Source organism: Mobula hypostoma, chromosome 9, assembly GCF_963921235.1.
Source record: "Mobula hypostoma chromosome 9, sMobHyp1.1, whole genome shotgun sequence".
In the NCBI taxonomy this organism is placed as follows: domain Eukaryota; kingdom Metazoa; phylum Chordata; class Chondrichthyes; order Myliobatiformes; family Myliobatidae; genus Mobula; species Mobula hypostoma.
The window spans coordinates 5575782-5592295 of NC_086105.1; the positions used below are offsets into that span (position 1 = coordinate 5575782).

Consider the following 16514-nt stretch of genomic DNA (forward strand, 5'->3'; position numbering starts at 1 on the left):
CAGTATGCGTAGTTATTTTTTTTTAACCCTTAGTTTCTGACCTCCTGTTTTATAGCCACCTAACCATCCATAATTCCTTGTCTTCCAACTTGGCCTGTAGAGTATTTTATGCTGTATTTTACCTCATATTAAGTATAGCAAACCACATCATCTACCCATCAATGGTCCAGAATCATTTTATTTTCTAATTTTCACATATTGGTAAAAGTAAGTTGCCTTACCTCTAACACGGTATGCAACTGGTAAATTACTTCAGGTTACTAAAACAACATGCATTACTAGGACTGACCGGAAACTGCCAGTGGCACATTAAAAAACATCGTCCAGTGGGACAATCAGTTTCTTACTCATTCAACTTAGAAGAAAAAAAAGGCATAAACTTTCCATTTAGAACCCGAGGAAAATCTCATGCTCTTGATGTCTCTATTGAAAGAAAAGGTGACTGTACAGAATACTTTTATCTCAAATGCTCTTTTCCATTTTGGCATTTTTCTAGTCCCAACCTGCTTATTGTTATTTCAGATATACAATCTCTCTACATTTCCATTCCACATCAGGATGAGGGCCCTCCACGTCTTCCTTGAAAAGAAGCCCAACTAGTTCACCTCCACTTACATGTTCATTCACTTGGTGAAACCTGTTCTCACACTGAAAAAGTGTACACATTTTCCTCCCCATCCATCCTCAATAACTATGTCCATGAAGTCCAGGCACATGTGCCTGCTTTAAGAGTAATATCCAAAAAAGAGAGGCCAAGTTAGGGATGGTAATTCAAAGAATCTTAATGAGCTGTGCCCACCTCTCTCCATAAGAGTTCTTTGAAATTGTAAATAGTGCTAAAAACAGATCTATGCCCTCCAGTACAGAACCCAAGGTCCTCAGTTAGCACTGACAGGTGTCCAGGAACCTATATGATCTATACTAACAGTATTTCTGCTGAATGGTCCTTTCACGGAGTTACAGTGATCCTGAAATTCCCAGGAAGTCATACATTTTATGTCAAAATTAAACACATGAAAGGTCTGAATCTCAAATTTTATTTCATGTTATAAGCTGTACATAATTTAAATTGTCCCCATATGAATCTATTCATTTCTTTTACCTGAAAAAAATCTCTGCCTGTTTTTTCTTTCCACTCTGTTCCAAACACAGAAGACAAGGTTCCCAAAGCTGTGGATATAGTAACATTAGGGACAATAAGTATACATTACAGATTTAGATATTGCAGTTTCATGGTAAGGATTATTTTGTTGCATATGCAAAAGGCCAAAGTTGATAGGTAAATAAAACTTTGACTTTTTTTTCCCCCAAAAAGCAAATATAAAGTCTACACAAATGTGACATTTTTCTTATCAATGAAATGAAAAATTACCAAGTCACTTGTTCAACAATGTGTCACAAATGTTGGTCACAAATTAGGGATATTGTTAAAACAAACCTCAAACATGTAAACTAATATAAATGCGTAAGGTCAAGTCTCAAAAGCATTCTATTACTTCACCACTTCTCATGGTGTAAAGTAATTGGAGCCTTTTTGTTCTTTAAATATTCAGACTGTAAAAGTCAAGGATAATCCACAAAACAAAGAAAATTGCTTTAAAATTTCTTCACATATAAAAATCAAATTACCTGAAAGAAATCTGAATTTCTAAATCGAATCTGGAACAAGTAGCATTTAGAGTAGCAAACACTATGCAAAAAAAATGCTTGAAAGGCAGGAAAAATAAAACCACAGAAGATCTTATCCATTATTCCAATAGACTTTTTTTTACATGTATTAATTCCACTACTTACCTCCAAAGCTTTGAGTTACAGACTTTCCAAAATTAATTTCAGATACTTGGTAACAAATTGAAAGGGAATAGATAATCCAGCTGCTGGCTAGAAACAGTTTGTTCCACTGTACAATAATCAAAACTAAAAATACATTACTATTCATTCATGATATTGAGACTTGAAAAGTATGGCTACAATTGCAATGTTGGAAATATAGAGACCACTTTGCACACAGCAAATGTCTAGAAGTATGTGTGCCAAATTTGTTTTCACTTAACAATAAATATTGGTAATGGCATACACTTCCAAAATGTAAACAAAATGCTGGAAATCTGTCATATTGTATCCATGGCAGGAGAAACTAAATTAGCATCTTGGAGCCCCATCAGAACATGGTAACACAAGTAATTAACACATATAATACGTATTACATTTATTTATCAGTCTAACAATAAAACATTAGCCTTTCAAGTCTGTAGAATTTATCTGGAAGGGTCTTTAATGTGAAACATTAACTGTTTCTTTTGCAGTCTAACATGCTGCAGAACATTTTCGACAGTTTTTATTTCAGATTGCCAGCCTCAGCAGTTTATCCTGCCTTTCAGAATATCCCTTATTATTTGAACACAATAAATTGAGTAATATTGAAATGTTTAATAAATGTTAATATCGGCACTATCACCAGTAGGGCAGGATGAGGGAAATGCAACAATAGCTTGGCCAGTGTATAAAAAATTGCAGTTTTACAGGAAATATGAGTGGAGGAGGAAAAGTCCCACAAATAACGAGGAATGGAGCTTAGACAGAAATGTTCGACTGGATTAAAGGAGATCTTGCCAATTCTTCAAATAAAACGATGAATTTTAGTAACTAGTAAATGGCCAACTCCTGTGCAGTGCTGTAAATGTTTTCAAACACAGAATGGAAAAGGATTACACATTACTAAATGATTCAGGTAAAATATTCTCAATGGAAGAAAATTAATTTTCTCCTTGAACTTCTAACTTAACATTTTTGCATCTGAAGCATTTAATAACTAATTAAAATTCTTAACATTTAGAGCTTATCTTAAACAAACAGCCATCTGTAGATCGAAGACATGAGATAAAACTTAAGAGTCGGGTGCAAGGAGCACAGATCAAAGAACTGGAAACATATTACAGCAAAAGACAAAAAGAATCACCGTATAGTTACAGCAGAGGAGGCTAGTCAGCCCATTGTGTTCCCGCTGGCTCTTTACCCAGGGGAAATCTTGCTCTGCATTGCTCAGCCAATTTTCCATAGCCTTGCAACATTTTTCTCACTGTATGTTTATCCAGTTCTAACTTGCTTCAACTACATCAACAGGTAGTGCATTCCAGATTCAGACATACAATCCAAAAAAACAGCTTTCCCTTATCATACTACAAATTCTCCTCCCCTTTATAGTGTCTTAGAAAAGTACAGCATGGAACCAGACCCTTCAGCCCATCTAGTCACAGCCAAACCATTTTTAATGCTTGTGGGAATAAAAGGGGCCTTTTCTGGTTGGCTGCCATGGACTAGTGTATTCCTCAGGGGTCAATATTGGGACCGCTACTTTTCTCGTTGTTTGTCAATGTTTGGATAACTGAATTGATGGCTTTGTGGTAAAGTTTGCGGATGATACGAAGATAGGTGGAGGGGCAGGTAGTGCTGAAGAAGCAGTGTGATTGCAGCAGGAATTAGACAAATTGGAAGAATGGGCAAAGAAATGGCAGATGGAATACAGTGTTGGGAAATGTATGATAATGCACTGTGGTAAAAAGAGCAATAGTGCTGACTATTATCTAAATGGGGAGAAGGTTCAAACATCAGAGGTGCAGAGGGACTTAGGAGTCCTCGTGCAAGACTCCTAGAAAGTTAATTTACAGGTTGAGCCTGTGGTAAAGGCGGCAAATGCAATGTTAGCATTTATTTCAAGGGTAATAGAAAATAAAAGCAAGGAGTTAATGCTAAGCCTTTTTAAGGCACTAGTCAGGTGGCTGGTGGAGTATTTTTGGGCCCAATATTTCAGAAAGGGAGAGTGTCCAGAGAGATTCACAAGGATGATTCCAGGAATTAAAAGGTTAAGATATGAGGAGTGTTTGGCAGCTTTGAGCCCGTACTCACCGGAATTTAGAAGACTGCGGGGGTGGGGGGGATCTCATTGAAACCTACTGAATGTTGAAAGAACTAGATAGGGTGGATGTGGAAAGGATGTTTCCTATGGTGGGGATATCCAGAACTAGAAGGCACAGCCTCAAAATCCAGGGGTGATCTTTTAGAACAAAGGTAAGGAGGTATCATTAAGGATCAGTACTTGGAGCTATGATGTTCTGGCCATTACAAAGACTTGGATGGCTCAGGGGCAGGAATGGTTACTTCAAGTGCCAGGCTTTAGATGATTCAGAAAGGACAGGGAGGGAGGCAAAAGAGGTGGGGGCGTGGCACTGTTGATCAGAAATACTGTCACGGCTGCAGAAAAGGATGTCATGGAGAAATTGTCTACAGAGTCTCTGTGGGTGGAAGTTAGGAACAGGAAGGGGTTAATAACTCTACTGGGTGTTTTTTTTAAACTGAATAGTAACAAGGACCTCGAGGAGCAGATAGGGAGACAGATTATGTAAAGCTGTAATAATAACAGGATTGTCATGGTGGGAGATTTTAATTTCCCAAATATCGACTGGCATCTCCCTAGACCAAGGGGTTGAGGTGGGGTAGAGTTTGTTAGGTGTGTTCAGGAAGGTTTCTTGACACAATATGTAGATAAGCCTACAAGAGGAGAGGCTGTACTTGATCTGGTATTGGGAAATGAACCTGGTCAAGTGTCAGATCTCTCAGTGGGAGAGCATTTTGGAGATAGTGATCACAATTCTATCTCCTTTACCATAGCACTGGTGAGGGATAGGCACAGACAAGTTACCAAGCGTTTAATTGGAATAAGGGAAATATCACACTATCAGGTAGGAACTTGGAAGCATAAATTGGGAACAGATATTCTCAGGGAAATGTTCAGAAGAAATGTGGCAAATGTTCAGGGGATATTTGCGTGGAGTTCTGCATAGGTATGTTCCAATGAGACAGGGAAAGGATGGTAGGGTACAGGAACCGTACTGTACAAAGGCTGTTGTAAATCTAGTCAAGAAGAAGAGCTTACGAAAGGTTCAAACAACTAGGTAATGATAAGAGATCTAGAAGATTATAAGGCTAGCAGGAAAGGGCTTAAGAAAGAAATTAGGAGAGCCAGAAGGGGCCATGAGAAGGCCTTGGCAAGCAGGATTAAGGAGAACCCCAAGGCATTCTACAAGTACGTGAAGAGCAAGAGGATAAGACGTGACAGAATAAGACCAATCAACTGTGAAAGTGGAAAAGTGTGCATGGAAACGGAGGAGATGGCAAAGGTACTTAACGAATACTTTGCTTCAGTATTCACTACGGAAATGGACCTTGGCGATTGTAGGGATGACTTGCAGAGGACTGAAAAGCTTGAGCATGTAGATATTAAGAAAGAGGATGTGCTGAAGCTTGTGGAAAGCATCAAGTTGGATAAGTCACCGGGACCAGACGAGGTGTACCCCAGGCTACTGTGGGAGCCGAGGGAGGAGATTGCTGCGCCTTTAGCAATGATCTTTGTATCATCAATGGGGATGGGAGAGGTTCTGGAGGATTGAAGGGTTGCGGATATCGTTCCCTTATTCAAGAAAGAGAGCAGAGATAGCCCAGGAAATTATATACCAGTGAGTCTTACTTCAGTGGTTGGTAAGTTGATGGAGAAGATCCTGAGAGGCAGGATTTATGAACATCTGGAGAGGCATAATATGATTAGCAATAGTCGGCATGGCTTTGTGAAAGGCAGATCGTGCCTTACGAGCCTGATTGAACTTTTTGAGGATGTGACTAAACACATTGATGAAGGTAGAGCCGCAGATGTAGTGTATATGAATTTCAGCAAGGCATGTGACAAGGTACCCCAAGCAAGGCTTATTGAGAAAGTAAGGAAGCATGGGATCCAAGGGGACATTGCTTTCTGGATCCAGAATTGGCTTGCCCACAAAAAGCAAAGAGTGGTTGTAGATGGGTCATATTCTGCATGGAGGTCAGTCACCAGTGGTGTGCCTCAGGGATCTGTTCTGGGACCCCTAACCCTTTGTGATTTTTATAAATGACCTGGATGAAGAAGTGGAGGGATGGGTTAGTAAATTTGCTGATGACACAAAGGTTGGGGGTGTTGTGGATCCTGTAGAAGGCTGTCAGAGGTTACAGCATGACACAGATAAGATGCAAAACTGGGCTGAGAAGTGGCAGATGGAGGTCAACCCAGATAAGTGTGAGGTGGTTCATTTTGGTAGGTCAAATATGATGGCAGAATATAGTATTAATGGTAAGACTCTTGGCAGTGTGGAGGATCAGAGGGATCTTGGGGTCCAAGTCCATAGGACACTCAAAGCTGTTACGCAGGTTGACTCTGTGGTTAAGAAGGCATACGGTGCATTGGCCTTCATCAATCATGGAATTGAGTTTAAGAGCTGAGAGGTAATGTTGCAGCTATACAGGACCCTTGTCAGGCCCCATTTGGAGTACTATACTCAGTTCTGGTCGCCTCACTATAGGAAGGATGTGGAAACCATAGAAAGGGTGCAGAGGAGATTTACAAGGATGTTTCCTGGATTGGGGAGCATGCCTTATGAGAACAGGTTGAGTGAACTCAGCCTTTTTTCCTTGGAGCGACGGAGGATGAGAGGTGACCTGATAGAGGTGTATAAGATGATGAGATGCATTGATCGTGTGGATAGTCAGAGGCTTTTTCCCAGGGCTGGAATTGCTGGTATGAGAGGGCACAGTTTTAAGGTGCTTGGAAGTAGGTACAGAGGAGATGTCAGGGGTAGGTTGGGTTGTTTGTTTTTTTTTATTATTGACACAAAGAGTGGTGAGTGTGTGGAATGGGCTGCCGGTGACAGTGGTGGAGATGGATACGATAGGGTCTTTTAAGAGACTCCTGGACAGGTACTTGGAGCTCAGAAAAATAGAGGGCTATGGGTAACCCTAGGTAATACCTAAGGTAAGGACATGCTCGGTACAGCTTTGTGGGTCGAAGGACCTGTACTGTGCTGTAGGTTTTCTATGTTTCTATGTTTTTTTTTTAGCCAGAGTGGTGAATCTATGGAATGCTCTGTCACAGATTGTGGTGAAAGCCAAGCTCATGGGTATATTTAAGGCAGAAGTTGATAGTTTTCTAATCAGTCTGGGCATCAAAGGATATGGCAAGAAGGCAGGTGTATGGGGTTCAGTGGGATTCGGGATCAGCCATGATGGATTGGCAGAGCAGACCTAATGGGCTGAATGGCCTAATTCTGCTCTTATGACTTATGGTCCTATCAACCTGCACCCGGACAATAGCTGTCCATACCCCTACCATCCATGCATCTATCCAAATGTTGCCGAGATGTTGAAATTGAGCAAACATGCACCACTTACACCGGGAACTCACTTCACATTCACACCACTCTGACTGAAATTCCCCTTAAACTTTTCACCTTTCCCCCTAACCCATGATCTCTAGTGGTAGCCCCACCTAATCTCAGTGGTTAAAAAACTGTAGCATTTACCCCAGCCATATTCCTCATAATTTTGTATACCTTTATCAAATCTCCTCTCAATCTTCTACATTCCAAGGAATAAAGTTCAGACCTATTTAATCTTTCCATATAACTCAGGTCCCTCAGCCCCAGCAACATCCTTGTAAATTTTCTCTATACTCTTTCAACCTTATTCCCATCTTTTCTGTAGGAAAGTGACCAAAACTGCTGTATTTTAATACTGTAATCTCCCATTTGTAACCTTGCTGCCAATGGAAACAACCTTCCACTTCCTTCTTTGTCCAACACTCAAATTTTTATAAACTTTTATTAGCGCCTCGCTCGCCTCTCTTTTCCAAAGAAAACAGCATCAGCATCGCCAAACTATATTTGTTCATCCTTCCTCCCAGAAATCATTTTTATACCTCCTCTAGGAGCTGTTCACTGCCTAGATATCCTTCCTATAACGTGATCAGAAATGAACACAATACAGCAAATGAGGCCATACCAGTTGTCCAGTTTCACCAGGACTTACCCCTTTCTATTCTCTATGCCTTGACTGACAAAGTCTAGCATTATCAATGATTTGTGCACCCACACCTGCACCTAATTAATAACAGTATTCTTTATTTTACATTGCCTCACCTCATTCATTATACCAAACTATTTCCCATACCTATTCCCATTGCCTATTCTCCCAGCCTGCTGATTCTTGCTACAAACCGAAATACAAAAACTTACTTTAAAAATATTAAAGCTAGCTGCTTTTAAAACAATTAGAAAGAGTAATCAAATGGGGTCTTCAAACAGATAGGCTTGATACTTCAAAAGTAAATAAAAGGAAGGCATTTTAGATCACTTGCATAGCACACTTCACTCTAGAGTGTCAAGCAAAATATTCCACACACAAACAATAAGCAACAATGAAGTAATTCGAGATTTTAACTTGCACTACAGACCAATAAATTCTCTGGATCCAAGACAAGGTTTTATGAACTGTTGAAGCTGAAGATGGTTTACTTTTAACTTTGCTTCTGCAATTGTCCACTTTGGAAAACCACAGACTCAATTGTTACAGTGTGGAGGAGAGAAGGGAAGAGAAACAAAAAACTGAAAATAATTTTGCTCAAGAGTATAACCTATTGCAAGTACATTACTGAAATCTGAACCAAGGATACAGTGAGCAACCACATATTCAGAATTGGATTGGTTAGAGTAAGCCAATACATATTAGTAAAGAGCAAATCAGTCCATTGGCCCATTCAACCCAACCAGAATGAATAGATATATTTCTGTAACATCAAAAATTTATTTAGCATCACCTGAAAACTAGGTCTCCATTTTAAATGGAATCAGGAAACTTTTTTAAAAATTTTAGTATCATTATATTCAATTGACTTCACAAAACAAACAAAAATTGTACAAACATTAAGCAGCTTCCTGATTAGAAACAACGGACAACTAACACAGAAAAAGCAAAATTAGTACCCATGTACATCTGTTGGCTTGATGTTATGAGCATCCACACAAAAAAAACAAATACCTTAATCACTAAAACAGGAAAAGGAGAAAGAAAGCAACAGATAGATAATGAAGTTTACACTTTGCAGGCCATTAGTCTTTAGGTAAAAAGCAAGAGAACAATAGTCATAGTAGAGTACAGCACAGAAACAGCCCTTCTGCCCATCTAGTTAATACAAGCTAACTATAGAATTTATTAATAATTTGAACATTTGAAGCACTTTTGAACAGTTACCACACAAATGAAGTCAAATTATCTTTAAAAAAATGAAAACTCAATGGTAAAATAAGGACCCAGTGAGACCCTCGGTCATACATGAAAGGTTCCACAGTGTATCACAAGCAGATGCAGTGCCTATAAAAGGAATTCACCCAACCCCACCCGGAAGTTTTCATGTTTTATTGTTTTACAACGTTGATTAACAGTGATTTAAATTGGCTTTTTTTTTGACACTGATCAACAGAAAAACTCTTTTGTGTCAAAATGAAAACAGATCTCTACAAAGTGATCCAAATTAATTACAAATATAAAACACAAAATAATTGCACAAGTATTCACCCCCTTTAGAATGACACACCAAATCAACACAGGGACTGCCAACTGGTTTTAGAAATCACACAATTAGTTAAATGGAGATCTGTATTGGGAGACCTGTGTGCAGTTAAGGTGTTTCAATTGATTGTAGCGAAAAAAAAACACACTTGTATCTGGAAGGTTGATCTGCTGGTGAGTCAGTATCCTGGCAAAAACTACACTGTGAAGACAAAAGAACACTCCGAGCAACTCCACGAAAAGGTTACTGAAAAGTACAAATCAGAAGATGGAGACAAAAAAACTTCCAAATCACTGAATATCCCCTGGAGTACAGTTAAATCAAACATCAAGAAATGGAAAGAATATGGCACAGCTGTAAATCTGCCTAGAGCAGGCTATCCTCAAAAAATGAGTGACTGTGCAAGAAGGGGACTAGTGAGGGAGGCCACCAAGAGACCTCTGACAACTCTGGAAGAGTTACAAGTTTCAGTGGCTGAGATGGGAGAGACTGCTCATACAACAACTGTTGCCCGGGTGCTTCACCAGTTGGAAATTTATGGGAAAGTGGCAAAGAGAAAGCCACTGTTGGGGAAAAAAAACTCTCATGAAATCTCACCTAGACTTTGCCAAAGGGCATGTGGGAGACTCTGAAGTCAGCTGGAACAAGGTTCTCTGGTCTAATGAAACCAAACTTGAGCTTTTTGGCCATCAATAAAACATGAAAACTTCCACTGGGGGGGCGGGGGGGGTGAATACTTTTTATAGGCACTGTAGTAACAGCTCAGGGAAGTAAATGCAGCTAATATTTGGATTCTCATTTCTAATCTATAGACAAGCCAGGATGCTGAAAATAACTTAAGCTTAAGTGAGTGCCAACAAGCACACTATAGTCTGTACCAAGGCACTTAACATATGATTCTAATACTGTACAATATATAACTCATTCAAATTTATTAATAGCAGAAACAGTAGAGCTGCGAAATTAAGGATGCAACTATTTAATCATATGGTTACATTACATTTGTTCTTCACATGCACAGTTAACGCCAAACTTAAGTAACAAAGCAAATATTTATTTTTCAGGCCAATCATGAGTGAATACATGTAACAGGCAGAGGAATTTTTGCATTAAAATACATTTACATATTACCACAGGCTAAACCACAGCTGAATAGTCATTCATTTTCAAGACAAGAACATCATTAACAATACCAGTACTTATTTTTCCTCTCTTGCTTCCCATGAGAAGGTGGTAGTGCTCTTTGGTTAACTATTAATAGATTTAGCAAACAAAATTTTGAATATATCAGACTGTTAATAAAGCAAACAGCAGCGTCTCAACATCATTTACTAGTCTTTCATGGTAGGTTTGGTACTGAAAGACAGGAAGACTGCTCATTTGATATAAATGGTTAAAAGAAAAAGGGATGAACTGAGTATTAATGAGAATGTCAGATGAATGTGAAGTTATAGTTAAGGAACATTTGATTGTCGTAGACTCAATGGACCAAAGGACACGTCTCCATGTCTCATCATCCTATCACTTCTGGAGCATGATGCTAGTCTCCCAATTCCTGTCGATCATGAAGAAGCTTTCCACAAAAGGCGTGTCTGAGATAACTTTCTTCCTAAATCATGGTTTCTCCTTTTTTGTTGTTGACAAAGTCCTTAACTGCGTTCATGTGTTTCCAACACCTCTGTTCTCATGGTTGAATATGACGACATACAAATATGTACTTTGATAATAAGTTTACTTTGAGCTCTCCATTTGGGTAGAGCAAGATGCAGCTCTGCTGGTTCTTGACTTCTTTCTTTCCCAATTGAAACAAAAGGCCATTAACCTGAAACACCAACTCCATTTCTCTATCCATAGATGCTGCCCAACCTGGCAAGTATTTCCAGCATTTTCTGTTTCAATTACATTAGCTAAGGCCTTTCTCAAAGGATTATAATTTCCGATCACCCGCACACCAAGTCATAAAGCTGCACACATTTCCTCACTTTTCAACATCAAAAATTACCATTTTATATTTCACAACACTGATTTTAGCTAGAAAATCTTTTTTCTCCTCCCCCCCTCCTATCTTTGCTTGCGTGACAGATTTTAAAATCTTCATAGCCACAGATGAAATGCCAGATGAGAGAGCAGCATATGCGGTATCTTTATTCAAGGAGGGTGGCAAGGATGAACAAAGGAATTAGACTCAAGACTAAAGTCAGGGTTAGGGAATTTATTGGAAAAATTCTGAGGGTCAGGATTTACCTAAAACTGGAAAGGCAGGGATTAATCAGAAAGAGTATCATCATTCATGTGCCTTGCCATTCGGTGTGGGTGATCATGTCTCTCCATCCATCACAGTCCCTGACCCTCCGAATTATAGTTGTTGCCTCCCCTGTTTCTAACCATGATGTTATTCCATCTATCATTTTCATTCTCTGTCTGCCTCTGCTTCTTTTTCCTTCCAGCTTTCCAGTTGTAACTAAATGCTTCACTTCGCATGTGTCCAAAGAATTTTGATTGCTGATTTTTTTTTTTTTAAAAGTAATGTACATTTTGTTTTCATTCTCTGTAGAACTTCTTCGTTGGTTATCCTGTCCGTATATGATATGCATAGCATTCTTCTGAGGAACATCTCTGCTGTATTGATTCTTTTTTCCATTGCATTTGTGATGGTCCATGACTCGCAGCCATACATCAATATAGGAAGAATGTACCAGCTGACAGTTCTAAGGCGGATGTCAATTGCTATTTTCTTGTTCGTTAGGATGTTTCTCATTTCTGTAAATGCTGTTCTTGCCATTGCTATTCTTGCTTTTATGTCTGTTTCACATTTGCCATCAGATATTACCCATGATCCAAGGTACTTGAAGTGGTGAACTTGTTTCAGGATTTCATTTCCCAATACGATCCTACAGTTTGGGATATCAGGTTTCTTTGATATTACCATTACTTCAGTTTTCTTTTTGTTTAAGGTTAGGCCAAGTCTTTCGCTCTCTGTGTTGATGGTAGATACTAGATTCTGTAAATTTACTTCACTGTTTGCTATTAGTACTGTATCATCCGCATAGAGGAGGTTGTTGATGTTGTATCCTCCTATACTTATTCCAGGTAGGTCTTGTATGGTTCTCAGGTTGTTTTCACTGTACAAGGAGAACGGGTCTGGTGATAGAACACAACCCTGTCTGACTCCTCGCTTTATTAGCTGATATTCACCAATCTCGTTGTCTATCCGTATGGCTGCACTTTGTTGACAGTAGAGATTCCTGATTATTCTTAGATCTTTTCTGTCGATATAAAATATCTTTAATCTTTTTCATGATGAGTTGGTGTTTCACTGTGTCAAAGGCTTTTGTGTAGTCAATGAAACAGAAGTATAGGTCTTGTTGTACTTCTATTGACCTTTCAATAATGTGGCGTTTGATGCTCCCTTGCCTTCGACAAAGCCGTACTGTTCTTCACCGATCTCTGATTTAATTTTGTTTCTTATTCTGAGCATGCTCAGAATAAGAAAGAGTATAGTTTTGTTAAAAGAATCTAGTTATAGGAGAAAGAGGGTGACGACAGAGGTTTGTTTCTGTGATTCGATTCCTGAGGCTAATGGTACACCACTGGGATTGGTGTTGGGACCTTGCTGTTTGCTAAATACATTCATGATTTGGATATAAATGCAAAAGGTATGATCAAGAAGTTTGCATACACTATGAAAATTGATGTCGCTATTGAATTTGAGGACAGCCAAAGGCCACAGGACGACATTCCTATGTTGGTAATACCAGTAGTAGATGGGATTTCATACTGGGAGATCAAATTAACAGGTAGAGCCTTACGGACTGAGGAACCTCAGTATACAGGTGCAAGGCATGGATTGATAAAGTGAAGGCAGCATATGGAACACATTACTAAAGTAGCAGAGTATAATGAGTAGAGGGGTTATAGCAAACTTTATAAAACATTGGTTAGGCCAAAGCAGGAAATAAAGTCTGCAGTTCTGATTGCCAGCTGTGAGATAGACTGGGATGGAGCCCTTCAGTTACAAAGTGAGATTTTACAGGCCGAGTTCGTTTTCCTTGAAGCAGGGGAGGCCAAGGTGGAAATCAGAAATAGGTGTACAGCATTATAAAGGGCACAGACAATTAATTAACAAAATATTTCCCTATAGCATTGGTATTTAAAATGAAAGGGTACATCTTCAGAGATTAAACATTCGGAAGCAATCTGAAGAAGATTTTCTTTCACTCAAAGGCTGGTTGAAATCTAGATCATAGTGCCTGAGTAGGTGGTAGGAGAAAGTATTTTCCTAACATTTAAGTATCCAGACAAGCACTTAAATCAAGGCATAGAAGACTATGAACCAGTAGTAGTAAATTGCCTACTTCTGTTCTATAAATATACATTGCTCAACAAATACAAATTAGCATTAAATACTGCTTTGAATGGTTTTCCTGACATTATAAAAATAATAGGAAATGTTAGAAGAAATAGAAAATATGATTAACTATTACAGAATAACCTTTAAACTCCTAAGTCCATGCGAACACCTCATCCATGATATATCACAATTTACTTCAAACTTTAAGCGATACAGTCATGCAGAATATTGCTATAATATCCATAATAAACACATTTAACTCACATTCCTAATGTTTAACAATACTATATTTAAATTGAAACAGCTAGCAACAGCAACAATTAAGGCACTTCACTATTAAATAATATAACTTACTGTCATCAAAAACGCCAGCATGTGCAAGTAGTATGGTGGTGATTCTGGGGTCCTTTTCAATTTGCATTATGTGCTTACTCTCATTTGAGAGAAGAGTGCAAACATTAATTGCAAAATCTACTTCATTAGGTAGTCCAGACATAAGGGAAAGCACCAGTTTATTGTAGATACTAACTGTGACAAACTCTGTATTAAGTCCATAGCTTTGCCGAATATAATCTAAAAGAGGACAAAAATCACAAATATATTATAAATATATCAGAGCAAAATACAGAATGAGTAAATTTTACACATTCAATATAAATGAATTGATATTTTAAATACCTGAAAGATAATCCTTCAATGCATTTTAAATTGAGCAAGAGGGAGAAAATCGATTCAATTTTCTTTTAAACACCATGTAACGATTTCACAAAATAATAACCATAAGAATAGAAGCAGAATTGGGCCACTGAGCCAATCGAGACTGCTCCACCATTCCATCTTGACTGATTTATTACCCTCTCAACCCCATTCTCCTGTCTCCTCCCTGACTAATCACGGGCCTATCAACAACCCACGCTTCAAATATATCCAATGACTTGGCCTCCACAGTTGTCTGTGGCAATGAATTCCACAGATTCACTACCCTCACGCTAAAGAAATGCCTCCTCATCTCTGTTCCACCTGGACTGGCTCTCTTCTGAGGCTATGTCCTCTGGTTCTAGACTCCCCGCTATGCAAAACATTCTCTCCAGGTCTACTCTATCTAGGCTTTCAACATTCAATAGGTTTCAATGAGGTCACCCCTCATTCTTCTGAATTCCAGTGAATACAGGATCAGAGCCATCAAACAGTCCTCCTACGTTAACTTTTTCATTCCCGGAATCATTCTCGTGAACCTCCTATGATTCGCCCCCAATGCCAGCACAACTTTTCTTAGATCAGGGGTCCGAAACTGCTCACAATACTCCAAGTACAGTCTGTTCATTGCCTTTTAAAGCCTCAGCATTGCATCCTTGCTCTTGTATTTTAGCCCTCCTGAAATGAATGCTAATACTGCATTTGCCTTCCTCACCAGTGACTCAATCCGCAAGTTAACCTTCAGAAAATCCTGCACAAGGACTCCCAAGCCCCTTTGTACCTTTGATTTTTGAAGTATTTCCCCATTTAGAAAAAGGTCTACAGTTATTCTTTCTACAAAAGTGCATGATCATACATTTCCCTACACTATATTCCATCTGCCACTTCTTTGCCTTTGCTCAAGTCCCTCTGCAGATTCTCTGCTTCCTCAGGACTACCTACCTCTCCACCTGTCTTTGTATTGTCCACGAAGCCATCAACTCCATCAACCAAATCATTCGACATACAATGCACAAAGCAGTAGTGCCACACTAACCCCTGCAGAACACCACTAGTCACTGGCAGCCAACCAGAAAAGGCTCCCTTTGTTCCCACTCTTTGCTTCCTGCAAGTCAGCCAATCTTCTATCCATGCTAGTGTTTTTCCTGTAATACCATGGGCTCTTATCATGCTTAGCAGCCTCACGTGCAGCGCACGGTCAAAGCTCTTCCGAAAATCCAAGTAAACAATATCCACAAACTCTCCTTTGTCTATCCTGCTTGTTACTTCAGAATTCCAACAGATGTGTTAAGCAAGATTTTCCCTCAAGGAAACCATGCTGACTTTGGCCTATTTTACCATGTGCCTCCACATACTGAGACCTTATCCTTAATAATCAACTCCAACATCTTCCGAACCAGTGGGATCAGGCTAACTGGCCTATAATTTCCTTTCTTCTGCTTCCCTTCCTTCTTGAAGAGTGCCATGACATCTGCAATTTTCCAGTCCTCCAGGACCATTCTAGAATCTAGTAATTCTTGAAAGATCATTACTAATGCTCCCAACAATTTCTTCAGCTACCTATTTTGGAACCCTGGGGTATTGTCAAAATGGTCCAGGTGACTTATCTACCTTCAGACCTGTTAGCTTCCCAAGCATTCTCCTTAGTAATAGCAACTTCTGCCCCTTGACACCCTTGAATTTCTGGCATCCAGCTAGTGTTTTCCACAGTGAAGACTGAAGTAATGTTCTTTATTAAATTTGCCCATTTATTTGTCCCCCAGCCCCCGTTGCTACCTCTCCAGCATCATTTTCCAGCAGTCTGATGAACACTCTCACCTCTCTTTTATTTTTTATGTATCTGGAAAAAACTTTATTTAGTATCTTGTTTTATATTATTGGCTAGCTTACCTTCATAATTTATTTTTCTCTCCTTATGACTTCTTAGTTGCCTTCTGTTGGTTTTTAAAAGCTTCCCAATCCTCTAAATTGCCACAAATTTTTGCTATCTTTGACTTCCCTTGTCCAGCCATCTTCGTATCAACCACCCTTTAGAACACT

At 39.1% G+C, this 16514-nt stretch overlaps 1 protein-coding gene across 2 annotated transcripts in view; it reads right to left on the reverse strand.

The window, feature by feature from the left end:
* arid2 (AT-rich interactive domain 2) overlaps positions 1–16514 on the reverse strand; it is a 126856-nt gene that overhangs the window by 52664 nt on the left and 57678 nt on the right. For both annotated transcript variants that reach the window (XM_063057663.1, XM_063057662.1), the window contains exons 5-6: positions 14133–14351; positions 1103–1170 (exon numbers count right to left, since the gene is read on the reverse strand). In XM_063057663.1, the coding sequence (XP_062913733.1) occupies positions 1103–1170; positions 14133–14351 (287 nt within the window). The remainder of the gene's footprint in view (positions 1–1102; positions 1171–14132; positions 14352–16514) is intronic.